The sequence below is a fragment of the Hypanus sabinus genome, chromosome 20 (genome assembly GCF_030144855.1).
Source record: "Hypanus sabinus isolate sHypSab1 chromosome 20, sHypSab1.hap1, whole genome shotgun sequence".
Taxonomy (NCBI): Eukaryota; Metazoa; Chordata; class Chondrichthyes; order Myliobatiformes; family Dasyatidae; genus Hypanus; species Hypanus sabinus.
Window position 1 is genome coordinate 48,661,723 of NC_082725.1, and position 18,170 is coordinate 48,679,892.

At 38.9% G+C, this 18,170-nt stretch overlaps 1 protein-coding gene across 4 annotated transcripts in view; it reads right to left on the reverse strand.

The window, feature by feature from the left end:
• Window positions 1-18,170, reverse strand: part of cdkal1 (CDK5 regulatory subunit associated protein 1-like 1) — a 509,606-nt gene that overhangs the window by 222,801 nt on the left and 268,635 nt on the right. For all 4 annotated transcript variants that reach the window (XM_059945459.1, XM_059945457.1, XM_059945456.1 and 1 more), the window contains one exon: window positions 9,773-9,918. In XM_059945459.1, coding sequence (XP_059801442.1) covers window positions 9,773-9,918 — 146 coding nt within the window. The remainder of the gene's footprint in view (window positions 1-9,772; window positions 9,919-18,170) is intronic.

Genomic DNA, 18,170 nt, shown 5'->3' on the forward strand with positions numbered 1-18,170 from the left:
ATGTCACTGAAGTAAGCATTCCAGCACGCACTTCACAGAATTCATTAATGTTTTGCCATGATTACTAATTCCATTAAACACACAAGTTTTCTAGATCTTTAAAGCTTACAGAGGTGATGAATTCAAACAATAAAATCCCAAACCTGAAGAGTTAATGAATAGATCTTGACTTACTGGAATTGAAGATTTGTTCTAGACATAGATTACTGCCATAAAATACAGAATTAAACAGTCCTCCCTGACCTATTCAAGAACAATGTCAACATGAGAATCCCATTTTGCTGACCCTGAAAGTATATATTTATTTGAAATCACTCTCCTGAGGAATAACTCACAGTTTAACCTTGTTTGCAAAAATTAAATGAAAATCCTAAAGTTACAGGATCCCTGATCTCTGACTGGTCTACAGACATACTTGAATTCTAGAAAATAAAACCAGCTGCTTAGTGCTTGACTGGTTGCTCACATGCAGAACAGCTGAGTCGTCAGACAAGAAAATTACAATGAAAACTCTGCTCAGGTAACGGGAAAAATGGAATGGAGCATATGATGGTAAAGATACAATTTCCTCTGGTCTGGGGATATCAGGTTCCTATTTGTGACTGTTGCTCATTCTTTCCTATTTCTGACTCAATGAAACAAAATGTTTGAATCAAATGCAACAAAAATCAGGCTTGTATATTTAAAAATTTCATTTTACATCTCCAAATGTCCCTCAGTGCTTTAAACCTAAATAATCCATTACCATAACTTGTCCTGCCCAGGAGGACTAAGACAACAGGTACACCACAACCTACTATATACCACCCTGACTCAACACACTGAAGACGTTCCTTTTTTGTCAGTGACTCTTAATTTCTGCAGTTTTTAACCTTATATTACTGGGGTATCTTCATGATATTGCCCGTAGCAGTTCATAAATGGCAACATCTTCGAAAGGGATAATTAGTGAGGAGCAATGAACAAATAAGAAAATTAAGTGCTTGATATGTCATTCTAATACGTCAGCCACTTTGCACAGGCAAGATCCCACGGACATCAGGATGATAAATGCCCGGCCCGATATTGCACCAAATGAAAGATTAATAGTAAGATGTAGCCTGCTCTACAGAATTATGCCAGGGGATCACCTACTGCCATCAGATACAATTTCAGTTTAACATTTCCCCGAATACGACACCTTTGTGCTGCATTGACACTCCCTCAATACAGGGTCTGGGGTAGGAGTCAGACTCACAAACACCTACTCAGGGGCAACAACACACACAAAATACTGGTGGAACACAACAGGCCAGGCAGGATCTATAGGGAGAAGCACTGTCGACATTTCAGGACGAGACCCTTCGTCAGGACTAACTGAAAGGAAAGATAGTAAGAGATTTGAAAGTAGTGGGGGGAGAGGGAAATGCAAAATGATAGGAGAAGACCGGAGGGGATGGGATGAAGCTAAGAGCTGGAAAGGTGATTGGCAAAAGTGATACAGAGCTGGAGAAGGAAAAGGATCATGGGATGGGAGGCCTCAGGAGAAAGGAGGAGGTGGGGGAGAACTAGGGGGAGATGGAGAACAGGCAAACAACTAAATATGTCAGGGATGGGGTAAGAAGGGGAGGAGGGGCAGTAACGGAAGTTAGAGAAGTCAATGTTCGTGCCATCAGGTTGGAGGCTACCCAGCCGGTATATAAGGTGTTGTTCCTCCAACCTGGGTTTGGATTCATTTTGACAATAGAGGAGGCCATGGATAGAATTCCATGTCCCATTCCCATTCTGATATGTCTATCCATTCATGATATGTCTGCTGTGTTCCACCAGTATTTTGTGTGTGTTGTTGTTTGAATTTCCAGCATCTGCAGATTTCCTCCTGTTTACTCAGGGGCAAGATTGCTTCTAATCGAGCTGATCTCCTAAAAAGAAAAGTTGAGAAACTGATGTGTGTTTCGTGTCAATTACCGAAGCTCAGTAAGTTTCTTATTGAAAATTCAAGAAAACAAGCTACACTGTTAAAGACCACAAGGATCCTTGAGAAATGATTACAAACACACTTGAAACATTAAACTTGTTGTAAATATGGAAGTATCAAAATGATAACTAAACTCAACATTGAATATACCTTCTTTGTTCAATAATTACATATTTGAGTGGTTAGAACAATTTATGGTGTTTTCTTATAACAGAAAAGCCATGAAGAGTATAGAAAACAAACAAAAAAATCAGCTCCAAGGAATTTAAAATTAAAAATTAAAATGATGAAAACAGTCAAATCAGTCAGCACCTGTAGAGAGAAAAGTTCTCTTTTCATAGATGCTACTGACCTCTAAGTATTTCCACCAATATCTAATTTGATATTAACCATAAAGTGCTAACCCAATCATTTCATACTATGATTAATTAACATTAGTGAAGGGGTGGACAGTGACCAAGTCAGATGATTAAAAAATCCTCTGGTGCTTTCAATTGGAACTCAGACCAACATGGATAAACTAAAGAATTACATCTTGCCTTTAATAAACGGTGCAGTGCACTACTATAAGCAATTGAAATAGTTCAAGCATTCAAAATAAATCCAATAGAGTTATATAAACAAGGATGACTCCAAACTAAAATGCACTTTGAGAAGAATAAACTTCTTCCCTCCTCATGCTGAACAAGTTGTATTTCAGTAGACAGATTCATACAAGCTATTTAAAGTACTCTCCACAATATAAAAGTATAAGAAATAAAAGGGTAGAATATTTTCTAAATGGAGATAAAATTCAAAAAAATCTGAGATGCAAAGGGACTTGGGAGTCCTTGTGCAGGCTAATTTGCAGGTTGTGTCAGTGGTGAGGAAGGCAAATGCAATGTTAGCATTCATTTCAAGAGGACAAGAATATAAAAGCAAGGATGTAATGTTGACCATTTATAAGCACTGGTGAGGCCTCACTTGGAGTAATGTGAGCAGTTTTGGGGCCCTTATTTGAGAAAGGATGTGCTGACATTGGAGAGGGTCTATGAAAATGATTCCGGGATTAAAAGGCTTGTCATATGAAGAGCGGTTGATGGCGCTGAGCCAGTATTCACTAGAATTCAGAAGAATGAGGGGTGAGCTCATTGAAACCTATCGAATAGTGAAATGCCTTGAGAGAGTAGATGTGGAGAAGATGTTTCCTATGGTGCGGGAGAGTCAAGAATCAGAGGACATAGTCTCAGAATGGAGGGGTGCCCTTTTAGAACAGAGAGGAGGAGGAATTTCTTCAGCCAGAGAGTGGTGAATCTGTGGAATTCGCAGCCACAGGTGGCTGTGAAGCTCAAGTCTTTAGGTATATTTAAGGTAAAGGTTGATATATTCTTGATTGGTCAGGGTATGAAAGGATACAGGAAGAAGGCAAGAGAGTGGGGCTGAGGGGGAAATGGATCAGCCATGATGAAATGGCGCAGCAGACTCGATGGGTCAAATGGCCTAATTCTGCTCCTATATCTCATGGTCTTATAATAATTCTATTGGGAGGGATTAGATATATATTCTGAGCAATAAATATCAGATGCAGTTTTGGCTTTTTTATGTAGGCAATCCTTTCACACACAGGTATCCAAATTCTCTGGTAACAGAGAAGATGAATTAAGATTTAAAAACAGGAGAGGATCTACAGATGCTGAAAATCCGAGCAGCACACACAAATTGCTGGAGGAACTCAGCAGGCCAGGCAGCATCTATGGAAAGAGGTATGGTTGACATTTCGGGCTGAAACCCTTCAACAGGACTTAAGATTTTAGTCCTACGGATGAAAACTTCTACTACACTCAGGATCCAAGGCATCATGCATAACATAACAGAACAGAACAGCTTAAACCACTCAAAGTCTTTATCCTCTATCTACAGAATGAACAGAGAAAAGCAGTGTGCTGTGAGGTGCAGGTGGGGAGAAGGAAACTTTCTTTTATAAATGAAAAACTTAAGCCAATTCCCATCAATGGTCATTAAAGGCCAGATGTACCTAGGCAGATCCTTTTTAAGGTATCACAATACAGATTATTTGTCTTGTGGGGGCATGTTTCTGCAGCTGAGTCTCAAGCTGTCAATGAGGCACTTATGTGTGAATGAACATTAAAGAAGTAGTATCCATTTAGGGTTGCATCTTGTGCTAGGTCATTATAAACAGGAAGGACCTAAGTGGATAATCAGTCTTCACAATCAATGGAGTAAATCACCGATTTCAATTTCTCTTATAAATTAAATGGTGCAAAACACAAGTTACACAATAGAATTGCCAGGCAACAATCGTAATTTATTTCTACTACAGTATTGTAATATTTATTAATTTCTTTGCTAATTTGCAAAACAAATCTCAACTTTTTTATTTCTGATTTTGAAACAGAATGCTGATATGTGCTGACTGTGGTTGACAAGTCCAAGTTCCAAGGCTCTTGCAAGAAAGTGCACTATGGAAACAGCATTGTTAGCTCAAGGTAATGTCCTGCTGAAGGGTCTCGGCCAGAAATGTCGACCGTACTCTGTTCCATAGATGCTGCCCGGACTGCTGAGTCCCTCCAGCATTTTGTGTGTATAGCTTTTATTAATTTTTCACTTTTTTTTACATCACCTTGATGAATTCATTATTCTTCAGTCATTTGAAATTTTCAATAAACATTTAAAATGAATAAACTCTTCTCGGGCCTCAAGCTGGATACAGATTTCAATTATAATAGTCATTTCAATGACAAGCTCTGCCATCATCTTCAGGGATAATGCCTGGGCATGTCTAGTCAGGTGGTATTCATACCCCTGTATTCCACCTCTCCTGATTGGATGAGGACTATCCAATCCGGAGGTGCAGAAAACAGGGGTATAAATACCATCTAACTAGAAGTGCCCCCAGGCATTATCCCTGAAGGTGAAGGTAGGTGATGGGCTTGAGAAGAGTTTATTCGTCACATGTGCCAGGAAAGCACAAGATCCTTTATTACATTTTAAATGGTTTGAAAAAAAATTCAGAGGTTTTGACAGTCGATAAAGCTTTGTCCTTCTTGCACTTTTATGCTTCAGGTTACCATGTTTAATCCATTTTTTACGTTTGTTTGTATTGACAATTTCTTTATACATGACATACAATTCATGAGTTTTCCTATTTCTTTAATAATATTTTTGTACTGCAGGTGGCCCTGTATGTAACACTATCTTTGACTTGGGCTTGCAAAATCTGAATATTTCAAGTAACCCGTGCTTCTATTGGCTCCCTGTTTCTGCTGCTATCAGTTGTATAATCTTAACTATGCCACTCAGTGAATGGATAGTCATTGTTACCAAATGGCATTCAGTCTCTGGTCCTGATATTTGTCTGGACTAAACATTATGCAAGTTCCCTGGGAGTTCAAGATGGATCATGGTTAACAATATCCATTCTCCTGCAGTCTCTGAGCTACCCCTCTAATCCAATAACACTCAGTGATTCCAGTGACCAAACATTACTATCCTTACCAAGTTGCATCAGATGTCAACAATCCAACATGATCCATCCAAACCTACTGTTCCTTCATCCAATTTCTTCCTGCTGCCACCTTCAAGGAGTTTGTACGTTCTCCCACAAGGTCCTTTAGGTGCTTCAGTTACATCACATATTCCAAAGACATACGGATGAACTGGTCACATGGGTGCAACCGAGCTGTGCCAGCTTTTTGGGCTGGAAGAGCCTGTTACCATGCTGTTGCTCCAAATTAAAATTAAATTCTTAGACCACAGGAGCAGTGTTTCATACCAGTGCCCTCTACTGTTAAAACTACCATTATTTTCTTACTCATTTCAAAACCCCTTTCAAGGACTTCACTGTTCACTAAAATCTTTAATCTTACCACGTGCTACAATCCGCAGAGGACTCTCCAGCTCTGATTACTGTTATGCCGTCACTACCAGACTTACTTTTACACCCTCAGCTTCAGAAATCTCCCTGACTCTCCACCTTTCTCTCCTCCCTAAAACCTAAACATTGAAGAAAACCTTTGGACAATCCTCCTAATTTACCCTTCTTTCATTCAGCAGCAACTTTTGTGAACTGAGTTTACATACAAGGCCAAATTAGGAGCTTTTATTTACTTTGAATTACATGTCAATGTACACATTCAAGGGAAGCCTTATATTATTATTGTGCAACACTATCTTATGATTCATATTTGTATGCTGAATTAATCCTCCCCTAAATTTTAGCACTCAAGCAAAAGGTTTGGAGAGGAGACAAGAGAAAGAAATGAAATTCAAATGAGTACTGAAATCAAAATCAATCTCCTGTCACACAGAATTCAAATCCAATTATGCCACGTCATATAAAATGTCAGAAATAAGGACGGTAAACAAAATTAGATTTAAATAGACTTTCTTTCAGGTTATCCAAACTCCAACTTCAGTCTAGATCAATAAGGTGCTCAAAAATAAAGTCTGCAGCTTGGATTTAATACTTATATTTTGAAATCAGGAAACAATCTAAATTGAGAGATTTTTCTATTAAACAGATAATGAAATGTCATCTACAATTTAATAAGATGTGACTTAAATTACATTGTCAATTATCTGAAGCATTCTTTGCTTACTATCTTTCAAATTCTCTTTTAAATTAAAATGAACATTTGTTTGAAACTGAAAGTAGACAATACATATAGAAAACTGATACATTGAGATTGAAGATATTGCTCAAGGAATTTAGCTATTCTATGTTGCAGTCCTGTTAAATATCAAACATCCTTGTGGTTCACAGCTTGAACATTTGAATTAGCAACTCTGCAGAAACGTCTGTGTGTGTGTGTGTGTGTGAGAGAGTATTCACAGTATTAGAAAACAAAGGTTTTAGAAACATATACTGGATAAAGGGTAGTCAAAGGAAGAATGGAAGCAACAGTAGACCAGAGAGAAGGTCTTATGGAGAAGATGGCATAGCTGGTGTACTAAATGAGAACTGTGCATGTTTTCTGCCAGAAAGAAGATGCTGGCCATTGCCAAAACAATGGATGAGTCAGCAGAAAAATGTCGGAAGAAAAGGCTCAGAGGTGATAAAGTTGGTGAGGCTCAAACGAAGAGAAATCAATTAGTCCAGATGGGATGCAACTAAGGTTGTTGAGTGAAAGACAACAGATGCACTGGCCGTAATCTTCCAATCTTCCTTAGTGTTACAGTTCCAGAAAACACTCTTCAAAAATAAGGAGAATATATCCAGCAAATGCAGACCATTAATACATGTCCACAGTAAAAAAAAATGTCATGAGATAGTAAGCAGGCAGGAATTAACTACCTCTTAGAAAATAAATAGCAGCCAGCAAAGATTGATTAAAGACACATATATTTTTTTTAACGATTAAGTTATTTAATTAGGTAACAGAAACTAGATTTGGTGAATGGGGACTATTATTTTTATGATCAAATACATTTCAAATGGTTCTAATGGTGTCACACAACATCAATAATTTGCATGTAATTTGCACCTACTACACTGAAAGCATCTAAAGAGAAGTTAACAACAAACTAGCCAAGACTGATCAAAAGCTGATCAAACAGGTGGGGTATAAAGTATATTTTAATGAAAAGGAGCAACTGATGCACCTGATTTCTGGAGTTGGACAGCTGAAATCACGAGCTACCAGTAATGTGGTGATTAAAAAAGGGAAAGTGCAAAGAAGCAGACCTGCAGGAGCACAGCATTCTTCAACATTCTAAGGAAGCAGGTTAGAGAGGGAGAGAAACAGAGGAACATGAAAACAATCATGAAAATTTAAAAATTGTGGCACTGCTAACATTGCTGTCAATGCAAATTGTTGAGCAAGGAAACCTGGTGCGAGTTAGGATAGAGCAGCAGAACTTTGAATAACTTCAGCGGTATGGTAATATTACGGGGGTTTGTATGTATGTACAGGTACCCAGAGTCAGGCCTTAAAACCCAGAGGCAGAAAACACACGAGGCTAATCCATTCAGTCTTTCAAATAGTCAGGTTTGCAGCCAGATGAGGTGTGTGATGAGAGAGAAAGAGATGGTGGGCAGTGAGTGAGTGTTGAAAAGTACAGGATTTACCTGTATAAATCTTCAAAAATCTCAGGACAGGTTAACAAAGCTCTTGATGAAGGATGGGCATTATAAATGAAAGTACACAATATAAAGGCAGTGAGTTATGCCAAATTCAAATGAAATAAAAATTCTGTCCCAGATGGAATCTTTTGGTCTGGTTCTGGAGATCCAGACAGGATGTGACAGCTTTAGTGAAGGTCTAGAGGAGATTAAGTGCAATAGCTCTGGGGTGAGATAGAATGATTGTGTGGATAGACTGGGATGGTAATGGTTCCTTATGAGCAGAGGAGGTTTAGATGAATGCTTGAACTGATATTTTTGAAACAATTAATTGTTCATATGGGATAAATAAATAGACTGATATCAGTACTTGAAGGTAATAGCTACATAATACAGTAAGGAATAGCCCTTCTGTCTCATGGAGCAATGCTACACAGCAAGCCACCGATTTATCCCTGGACTAATTTCAGGACAATTTACATTAACCAATTAACCTACTAACCCATTGGTATGTCTTTTCAACTGTGAAAGGAAACCAGAGCATTCAGAGGAAGATAAGATAAAACTTAATTTATCCCTAAAGAAATTATTGTCGCAAGGTTACTAAGTCAGCGAAATGTACTTGTGTGAAAAAGAATAGAAAATGTGGATTAAAAATACTACAAAATACAGATGTGCAATGAAACCATACACTTATATACTTGGAGGAGGAGTTGTAGAGTCTTACAGCCACTGGGAGAAAGGATCTCCTGTGGTGTTTGGTAGTGCTCCTCAGTGGATTCAGTCTGTTACTAAAGGTGCTCCTCTGTTTGTCCAGGGTGTCATGGAGGGGGTGAGAGGGATTGTCCGTAATGCTCCGTAGCTTCTGCAACATCCTTCTCTCAGACACAACCATCAGGGAATCCAGTTCCACCCCAGAACAGAACCAGCCTTCCTGACGAGCTTATTGATCATCTTGCTGTCAGCTGCTCTCACCCTGCTGCCCCAACAGACTACAGCGTAGAACAGAATGCTGGCCAACACTGAATCGTAGAATATCTGCAGCATAGTACTGAATGACTGGAGCCTCCACAGGAAGTACAGTCCATGCACAGTGGGAAAAACATACAAACTTTCTTACATAGGTCTCTGGAATCGAATTCTGATGCCCTGAATTGTGTTGCGATAACTGTTACACTACTGTAGCATCTACTGTGAATGCCCGCAAGGAAATGAATCTCAGGGTATTATCTGGTAACATATACGTAATTTGATAATAAATTTACTTTGAACTTGTTAATGCATCATTAACAAGTTCATCATCCTGAATTTAATAGTATTTAAGTAGCTTACATACAGGTACCCATAGTTAGACAATAAAACTTGGGGTGGGGGGCAATCTGTAAGCTAAGAACTAAAAATACACAGTGAAAAATTGTTGATTCACAATGTTCACTTGGAAGCATTTCAGATACCAATTAAGAAGGACCAGCTGGAGAGAAACCACAGGAAAAAGAAATAGCAGCTGAACAGTGAACTTCAAATATACAATGCAGCTTAGTGCAAATAGTGTGCACTGTAGAAATTAACCAAGAGTTAAAACACAATGAAGATCATGCAAAGGCACAACATTATGCTAAGGAGTGGTTAAAACCACATTAATCGTTCTTATTCAGGTTACCTCATCTTTATAAAGCCCTAATGCAAAGATGATATATAGAACCTATACTTTGAAGTACTGCAGTTGAAAATTTGCTCTATTCAAAGTAACTTACCTTTCCTTCAAGAAATCTGCCACTTGTTTAAAGTCTGCTATGCAGTATTCTCTTTTCATGTCCATGAGCACACTATCTGATCCAGTTTGCACTGGCACATGAAGAAAGGAATACACCCTAGGATGGAGGAGAATTTTTGCCATTTCCTGCAGAAAAGACAAATAAAATAATCCATCAGTACCACATCAAATAAACCTTTTCTCTTAAAGGGATAAAACGGCACTCCAGACTTGGGTTTTTAAAAATACTTTATCTTGAAGGATGTCTATTGAAATGAAGATCAAAATGACATTTGGTGGAAATCAATTTAAATTATAAGGCTATATGAAACTTGATAAATGCAGTCATAGATAATAACTGTCATGAAGAAATACATTTAAACATAGCAATCAACTCAGAAATACTATTCTGAAGTCATTGACTTTTATATACTTGAAATTTTCTTAGCTGATATAAGTCACCACCCCTCAAAACAGTACTTAAGATCTATCACTATATGTACAAGTCGAATCTTCAATGGTCCCTTCTTATATTGCCTCATCATTTTCAGCAAAAAACGTAGCAGTCCTTCATGCAACTGCTCAGAACCAGTGTCACTGGGAAGGTTGAGAGAAGATTTAACAGGTAGGCAAGGTGAAAGTACCAACAATGATTTGCTCAATGCAAACTATGTTCAACAGGTATCAAACATTTTGAATGTTGACAAACATCAAGGATTGGGAAAGTAGCTTAACTTTCTATAAAACACTTATGTGGGTCTGATAACTAGAAAGGCCTTTATCTGATAGGTCTGCAACAGCCTCACTGAGATCATTTGGGCTAAACCACCCATTTGGTGTAAGAACAGGATTAGCAAATGCAGATAGTAACTGCTCTGTACTGGATCATTATCTGACCAGCAACTTTCCAACATGGAGTTAGCATCAGGAAAGATCACTGAATTGTATAGACATGTAAGATTCTCATATCAAAAGTGAGGGCTTCTGAAAATGCTACAGAATTATGTGGTATATAGGCAAACTGCAGTAGCGAAGTCAGAGTTTTGAGACTAACCCGAATATGACTGTTATCATCTTTCACAATTCTGGCAACTTTGGACAGTGAAATACTGAAGCTGCAAAAAAGACAAACGGCTTCTATATGAGGAATATGACCCAGAATAATGCCAACCACATCATTTCTCAATTTATAACAATATTTATAACCACATTCATAACAAGGAATACACAAAATAGAGGTTGTACAATATTGAACCCGATAAGTAGCATGAAGTGTGAAGTTTAAATACCAGAGATTCTATTTGTGGTTCTTACTAAATATTGATAGGAAGATCAATCCACAGCACACTGCTTGACTATGGGAAGACACATGCATGCAAATTACCATGAACAATAATACACCGTGAATCTGAAGAGATACTCTGTTGAGAAACTGAAAACATTAGGACACGCGTGACTTGTAATTTCTCATAATTATTAAAGGTGACCGATCGGTACAGCTGAGGACACAATGCACAGTAAACTCGTTTAGAAAAAAACTGCCTCAAAGATTTAAAAGTGGATTGGAAGAATGTATTCAATGTGACTACTCAAAAGCCATCAGGTTAAAGATATGCATAATGGCTTCGGGGGACAGTACTTGCTTATCAGTGCTTGTCAGTCCTTGTTTCTGTCTATTTTTTTTATTGATTCTATTGTATTTCTTTGTTCTACTCTGAATCTCAGCGTAATCAACGGTGACATATTTTGATAATAAATTAACTTTCAATTTTATGTATTAATTTAACTATCTAGCCAGTGCTGTGTAAGCTAGCTTGGTAAAGTGCAAAAACTTTATGTAAACCTATGAAATGAAACTGTTATGTTGTTAAAGGCAGACAAGACTACCTAGTGTTTGTAGGGATTATGAAGTCATCCTCAATCACACTGTGAACAATGAACACTAATCTAATCTCAGGTGACACAATCTCAATGAAAGGATGCCAATCTCCTTATCAAATTGGACATCTCACATGCAAATTGACAAGTGAACAGAGATAAGAAGCCATCATTACTGAATAATTAACTCCCATGAGGGAGTTACATGATCCATATACCAAGCTGCTTCAAATGTCATCATCTCCCAAAAATTTCAGGCAACCTCGCGCAAGAGTGTCCATGCAACCAAGATGGAACTTGGATTGCAAAACAAGTGGAAAATCTCTGAATACCCTAAGAAGTATTTAGAAGGCTTTGTTAACATAATGGTAGCTTCAAAAGAATGATCGTGCTTTTGTGCAGAAAAAAAATATTTTTCTGGATCATGGGGGTGAAAGCAAATCGTCTACAACTGAAAATGGTGAAAGTGAATGTCAGAATAAACAAGGGTGTTACTGAATTTTGATCCAATGTTGTGCTAAGTTTTCAACGGATTGATCAACAGAACGGATAACACAATTTCTGAAAGGTAAATCTTCATGTGGAGTTCCTCCTGCTGTATATATCATTCGCACAATAAAGTTAATTGTGATAACTCCAAAATGGGCAGTAATAAGCCATACCATAGGCCATCACTATAAAACACACCATAAAAATTCACAACTATTCTCACAAATGGTTGTATTACTTAGTAGTCTGCAATTCCAACCAGTTCAATCCAAACCGTTTGTGAAATGAAATGAGATCAAACTGCTTCACTTCTCCTTATTATTCACTCTCAAAATAATAGATTAGTGCATACAGTGAAACACACATGGAGGAAAATTAAGGAATTATCAATATACAGATTTTCTTCAGAACCAAAGATCAGTGCTGCAGGATACGCTCCTACAGAAATGCATATAACAGTCAGAATATATGAGCCCGTTTCAGCCATATCAGTAAAGGAAGGTGAATAAAGGCAACTGAAGTGAACACTGTGACTCATGCTTTAAAAAGGAACAGGCTCATATGGTATGTTGAGGTTTACCTACTGGCAAAATCAGTCAGATGAAGCAGACAAAATGGGCTCTCTGAGGTATTGGAGATGTGCAGATGTGTGGCCCCAAGAATTAACTTGTAAGTACGGGTGAAAGATTTAAGGAAGTTTTAAGTTGATCTTTTGATCACAGCATGAGATATCTATGGGGGATACCTAAGAAAACCTTGATTTGAATGTACCCCTTAAGTACATTCAACAATTGTTGAACAGTTGCTGACATTGATTCAACCAGGGTCAAGGACTGAGATTTTCAAGGAGTCCAGAGGTAGATGGTATGTTCAGCTTCCAGCATAATTCTGGTGGAATTATAAAGATCAAAGAGACTTAAATGGTTAAACTAGCAAATTTGTAACAGCTGTCGTAGTAGATAGTGCAATATAAGTAAATTAGCATGACATTATTGTATGTTATTGTCAATATTGTTAAGAATAACAGTCAGAGAAGAACCATGAACGGCCAACACAGCTTTGGCGTCTTTGTGCATTTTTCTGCATGTTAATTTACTGAAGACAAGGAATGTACAAGGACATCTATGACAACTACTCTGTGTGCCTCATAGATTTACTATCATGACTTAACAGAGGGATATCATTCCCTACTGAATATACGGCTTCTCATCTCCTGCAAACACAGTTCACATGTGATTGTGTCAATTACGACACTGACTGTTCTTCAAGTTACTGATGAGTGTGTTTGAGCTAGTGAAAGAGGCTAGGGATGGTCAGCATTGAAAATCAAGGGAAGGTGATTAGATATTTTCACGTTAGTAGCAGATATTGAGTTATTGCCAAGAATTTGAGTATAATTTTATACTTCTTGCCTGAATTGAATCACTGTAGTTTCTCCATTTAAATAACAGCAAGTCCTGACTTTACTCAAGTGCCTTATCTGTTAATGGTTATCCCATGGAATCCATTGCAGAGGTGAATCCTGCTGAGGTTTCCATCTAGGAAACTGCTTCTCAGCTTCTACACCATCTCAAAGGTGGTGCAGGATCCACATTCTGAAATGATTTCCACAGGAGATGGAAAGTTATTGGGATGCAAAACAAGGGGAAAATTAAGGTACTTTTAAAATCAAAAAAAGTCTTTTTTTTAATTATCAAGACTGGAACTGGTGATACTTTTTATTTAGAGTATTATATAATTTGCTTTATGGATTCATTGTTCTACTAACTCAGTGCCTTTCAGAAACAAAAACCTCTGTGGGCAGTAGTCAGAGTTGGCATCTTTCAGGTGAGCAATCTGAACCGTCTCAGATCAATTGGGCACTGGGCCAATGGATCACGCGGTCAATCAATTAGACCTCCTATGCACGGAAGTGGCACGTTTTCCTCTCAGCAGATCTTTTTTGTCACTCATGTATGTTCCCAGCATGTATTGCAGCTAACATGACTCGGTCAAAACGTTTGATCATACTGTCGGCCTTGCTCTGAAGATATGTAATAGCATTAGACGAAGAACCACCAAACTCCATTCCCGTTTAAACTAAAACAGAAACATTTCAACAAAATAGGATAGTTTGTAAGTCTCACTCACTCATTTGAATATGCTACCTGGTATTAGTTGATATGACTTGCCTGATGATGGGAAGACTATGGAGCTCTATCTACATCTTTCTCCTCTTTTATGAAAACACTCTGTGCATTCCACAGTGAACCATCTTTTCAGTAATGAATTCAGAAACAGCATTAACAAAACAGACATTCATAAGCTTGCTTTTCACCCTGTCTGCATAATGGTAGCTTCCTAAGAGTGCTTTATTTCCCTACAGCACAGCAAGATAATGTTAAATATTAATCTTAAACCAGTTCACCCTTTGAGGCAGGGTGATGGCTGGAAATATTCCAGGCTGAATAGTTAAAAGAGGATAAAAATGAACCAAAATTGACCACAACTTGAATGCTTCATTGTTGTAAGCAATTATGCTTTGGTGGCAGATAATGACAAAATTATGTTTGGATCTCACACTCAGTGTGTGAATAAGTTCCTAGTAAAATCTACAGTATTTATTACTTTATCCACCAGTACACATTAGGAATACAGTGGAGCTATGTGGGCTTCACGGGATTTTCAGTACATTAATATTAATATATAGAAAAGATTGTTAGATCTAGTGTCAGTCTTAGGAAGAAATTTTGACTTGCATAGTTACAACCTTGATTCTTTCATTCCCAAAAGCCTTATTCTCAATAATTATGAAATTATTTATGTATTTATTTCTAGCCTATGGCTTCCCAAAACTATTTTCCCACCCAGACCCTATTTAATACTTAAAATTTCAAGCAGCTCCAAAGCTACCCAAAACAACAAAGTAAGATAGTAATTGGCACAGAGCAAGACTGGTAACCTGATGAAATCCTGCTAATTTATTTTTAGTAAAGCTGATTAATGGAAAAATTTTGGCCAAAATGCCTAAAAGAACGTTCAGGGTATTGTTTGGATAACAGTGTCTTGGAATTTTTTGGAACTATCCTAGGAGAGAGACCAGATCTCAATTTAAGGACAGTATCTCCAACAGTGTTTCACAGATTCCACTCCTCCCTCCTGGCACTTATCCCTGCAAGTGAGACAAGTGCTTCACCTGCCTGGAAACCATCACCCTCTCGTTCAGCAGATCTTCCTGATAAAGCAACACCTGTAAGTCTGTCCGGGTCATTTGTAGTATCCAAGTGCGGCCTCCTCTACAGGTGAGACCTGATGCAGACTGGGGAACCACTTTGTTGAGTACATTCCCTCTGCCCACTGCAAAAGTCAGGATCTCCCGGAGGCTACAGATTGCAATTCAATTTCCCCTTCCCATTCTAACATGTTGGTCCATAGCCCCCTCTACTGCCATGATTGGGCCTAACTCAGGTTAGAGGAGTAATACCTCATAACCTGTCTGGTCAGCCTCCAACCTGATGGTATGAACATTGATTTCTCTGGTAACTTTTCTGTCCCTCCCTCCTTCTGATTTTTTCCATTCCTCATTTCTTCTCCTCACCTACCCATCACTTCTGTCTAGTGTCCCTCCTCCTTCAGAATAGACTAGATAGATTGAAGGGCCTGGTTTCTATGTGAATCATATCAGATTGATTGCATGAATATGGCAAGTATGCATGTGGCAAATGATCGTGCATTAAATCGATTGGGCTTCCTACCCGTAAAGGGCTCTCTCTCTTTTTTTGGGTAGGCTTTCAAGTGCACATGTTCCATGATTTCTTCCCTTTCTTCCCTGGTCTACTGCCCTCTCCTATTAGATTTATTCCTTTTCAACCTCTTCCACCTATACCCTCCCAATTTCTTCCCCCTCACTTGGTTCTACCTATCACCTGATAGTTTGTACTCCTTCCCTTCCCCCACTCTCTTATTCTAGCTTCTGCCCACTTCTTTTCCAGCCCTGAAGAAAGATTTCAGCCCAAATTGTCCCCTGCTTATTTTCCTTCATAGATGCTGTTTCACTTGCTGAGTTCCTCTAGTACTTTTGTGAATGTTGCTGAAGATCTCTAGTGTCTGTTGAATCTCTTGTGTCAATACTGGTGTTCCAAGCTAGTTATTTTGGGGTGAGGTCTCTGGAACCGGACCTGAACCCACACTGCCAGGCTCAATTGTAAGGGTGTGACTGCTGAGGATATACTTGGTAACATTGGGACTCAACTAACTCTAATGACCTTCATGAACAGACAGCAGCATGACAAGGGCTGGTGCAAGCATGGCCAAACACCTGAGATCTCAGCCAGTTGTTGGGAGATAAATGTGCTGCAAGTGGAATTCTTTTCCAGAGAGACAGAGGGAGAGAAATTGCGTGTGTGCGCGCGCGCGCGTGTGAGAGAGAGAGAGAAATCCTCTGCTATTCTTCTGCTTTACAATATATGCTTATTTCTCAAGTGCTATATTTATTTGACAGACAGACAGACATACTTTATTGATCCCGAGGGAAATTGGGTTTCATTACAGCTGCACCAACCAAGAATAGTGAAGAAATATAGCAATTTAAAACCATAAATAATTAAATAATAAGCTAACCATGCGAAATGGAAAGAAGTCCAGGACCAGCCTATTGGCTCAGGGTGTCTGACACTCTGAGGGAAGAGTTGTAAAGTTTGATGGCTACAAGTAGGAATGACTTCCTATGACGCTCAGTGTTACATCTCGGTGGAATGAGTCTCTGGCTGAATGTACTCCTCTGCCTAACCAGTATATTATGGAGTGGATGGGAGTCATTGTCTAAGATGGCATGCAACTTGGACAGCATCCTCTCTTCAGACACCACCGTCAGAGAGTCCAGTTCCACCCCCACAATATCACCGGCCTTACAAATGAGTTTGTTGATTCTGTTGGTGTCTGCTACCCTCAGCCTGCTGCCCCAGCACACAACAGCAAATATGATAGCAGTGGTCATCACAGCCTCGTAGAACATCCTCAGCATCATCCGGCAGATGTTAGACCTCAGTCTCCTCAGGAAATAGAGATGGCTCTGCCCCTTCTTGTAGACAGCCTCAGTGTTCTTTGACCAGACCAGTCTATTGCCCATTCATATTGTTACGTACCCGTGGGTATCTTGTACTTGTCACGTGACAGTGGTGTTGAAGCTATACTGGACTAAAGGTAGTGGTCTTGTGATGGTGGAGTGACGTCATTTTCCTGCCAGTAGAGGTCATGTGACAGGTTTTTTTTTACAGGGTATAAAAGGAGGACCCCCCCCCCCCCCCCCCGTGAGGAGAGGCAGTTCGAGGCTGGATTTGCCGTTTTGACTCCATGCCACTGTGTGGTCCGATATTATGACGCAGTTTGGTTGAAAGGTGGAGTTTTATTTAATGCCTAAAGTTTAAAAGGTCATTGCCGGCAGTTTCTTTATAATATTACCAGTTAATAATCGGTGGAGAGTGAAGATCGGAGATGGGGAGCTAAAAGATCCAGGAAAGTCGATTTCGACTGTGAAACAGGTTCGACCTTGTTTGATCCTCATTCGGAAGGAATTCGTTGGCTGTGCCCGTGGTAACCCCTGTGAATAGCAGAAAGGGTTGGGTACAATTTTGTCAAGGAAAGGTCAGTGCCTTTAAGCCGTTTCATTTTCAGCTTCGTAAATTCTCCGGGAAAAGTATAGTTCGACTAAGAACTGCAGCAACACGACGTGAAAGAGAATTTAAATCGTCTAAAAAGTCTCTCCTTTAACGGACTGTAAGCATTTTGAACTTTTGCAGTACTACTTTGGAAAACTGTTTTTGCAACATTGCTTTAAGAACTGTTTAAGCTGCTGCACAACAGCTGATTTCCGGTTACATTAGTTGTTTGTTTACTTTTGGGGGTTTGTTTTTCAGTGTTTAATAAATGTTTTATTTGTTATAAAAAACCCCTGCCTCACTTATAAATTTATTGTTACTGAATCCATAACAGTATCCCCAGGAACTTGTAATCCTCCACCATGTCCACATTGACCCCTTGGATGGAAACAGGGG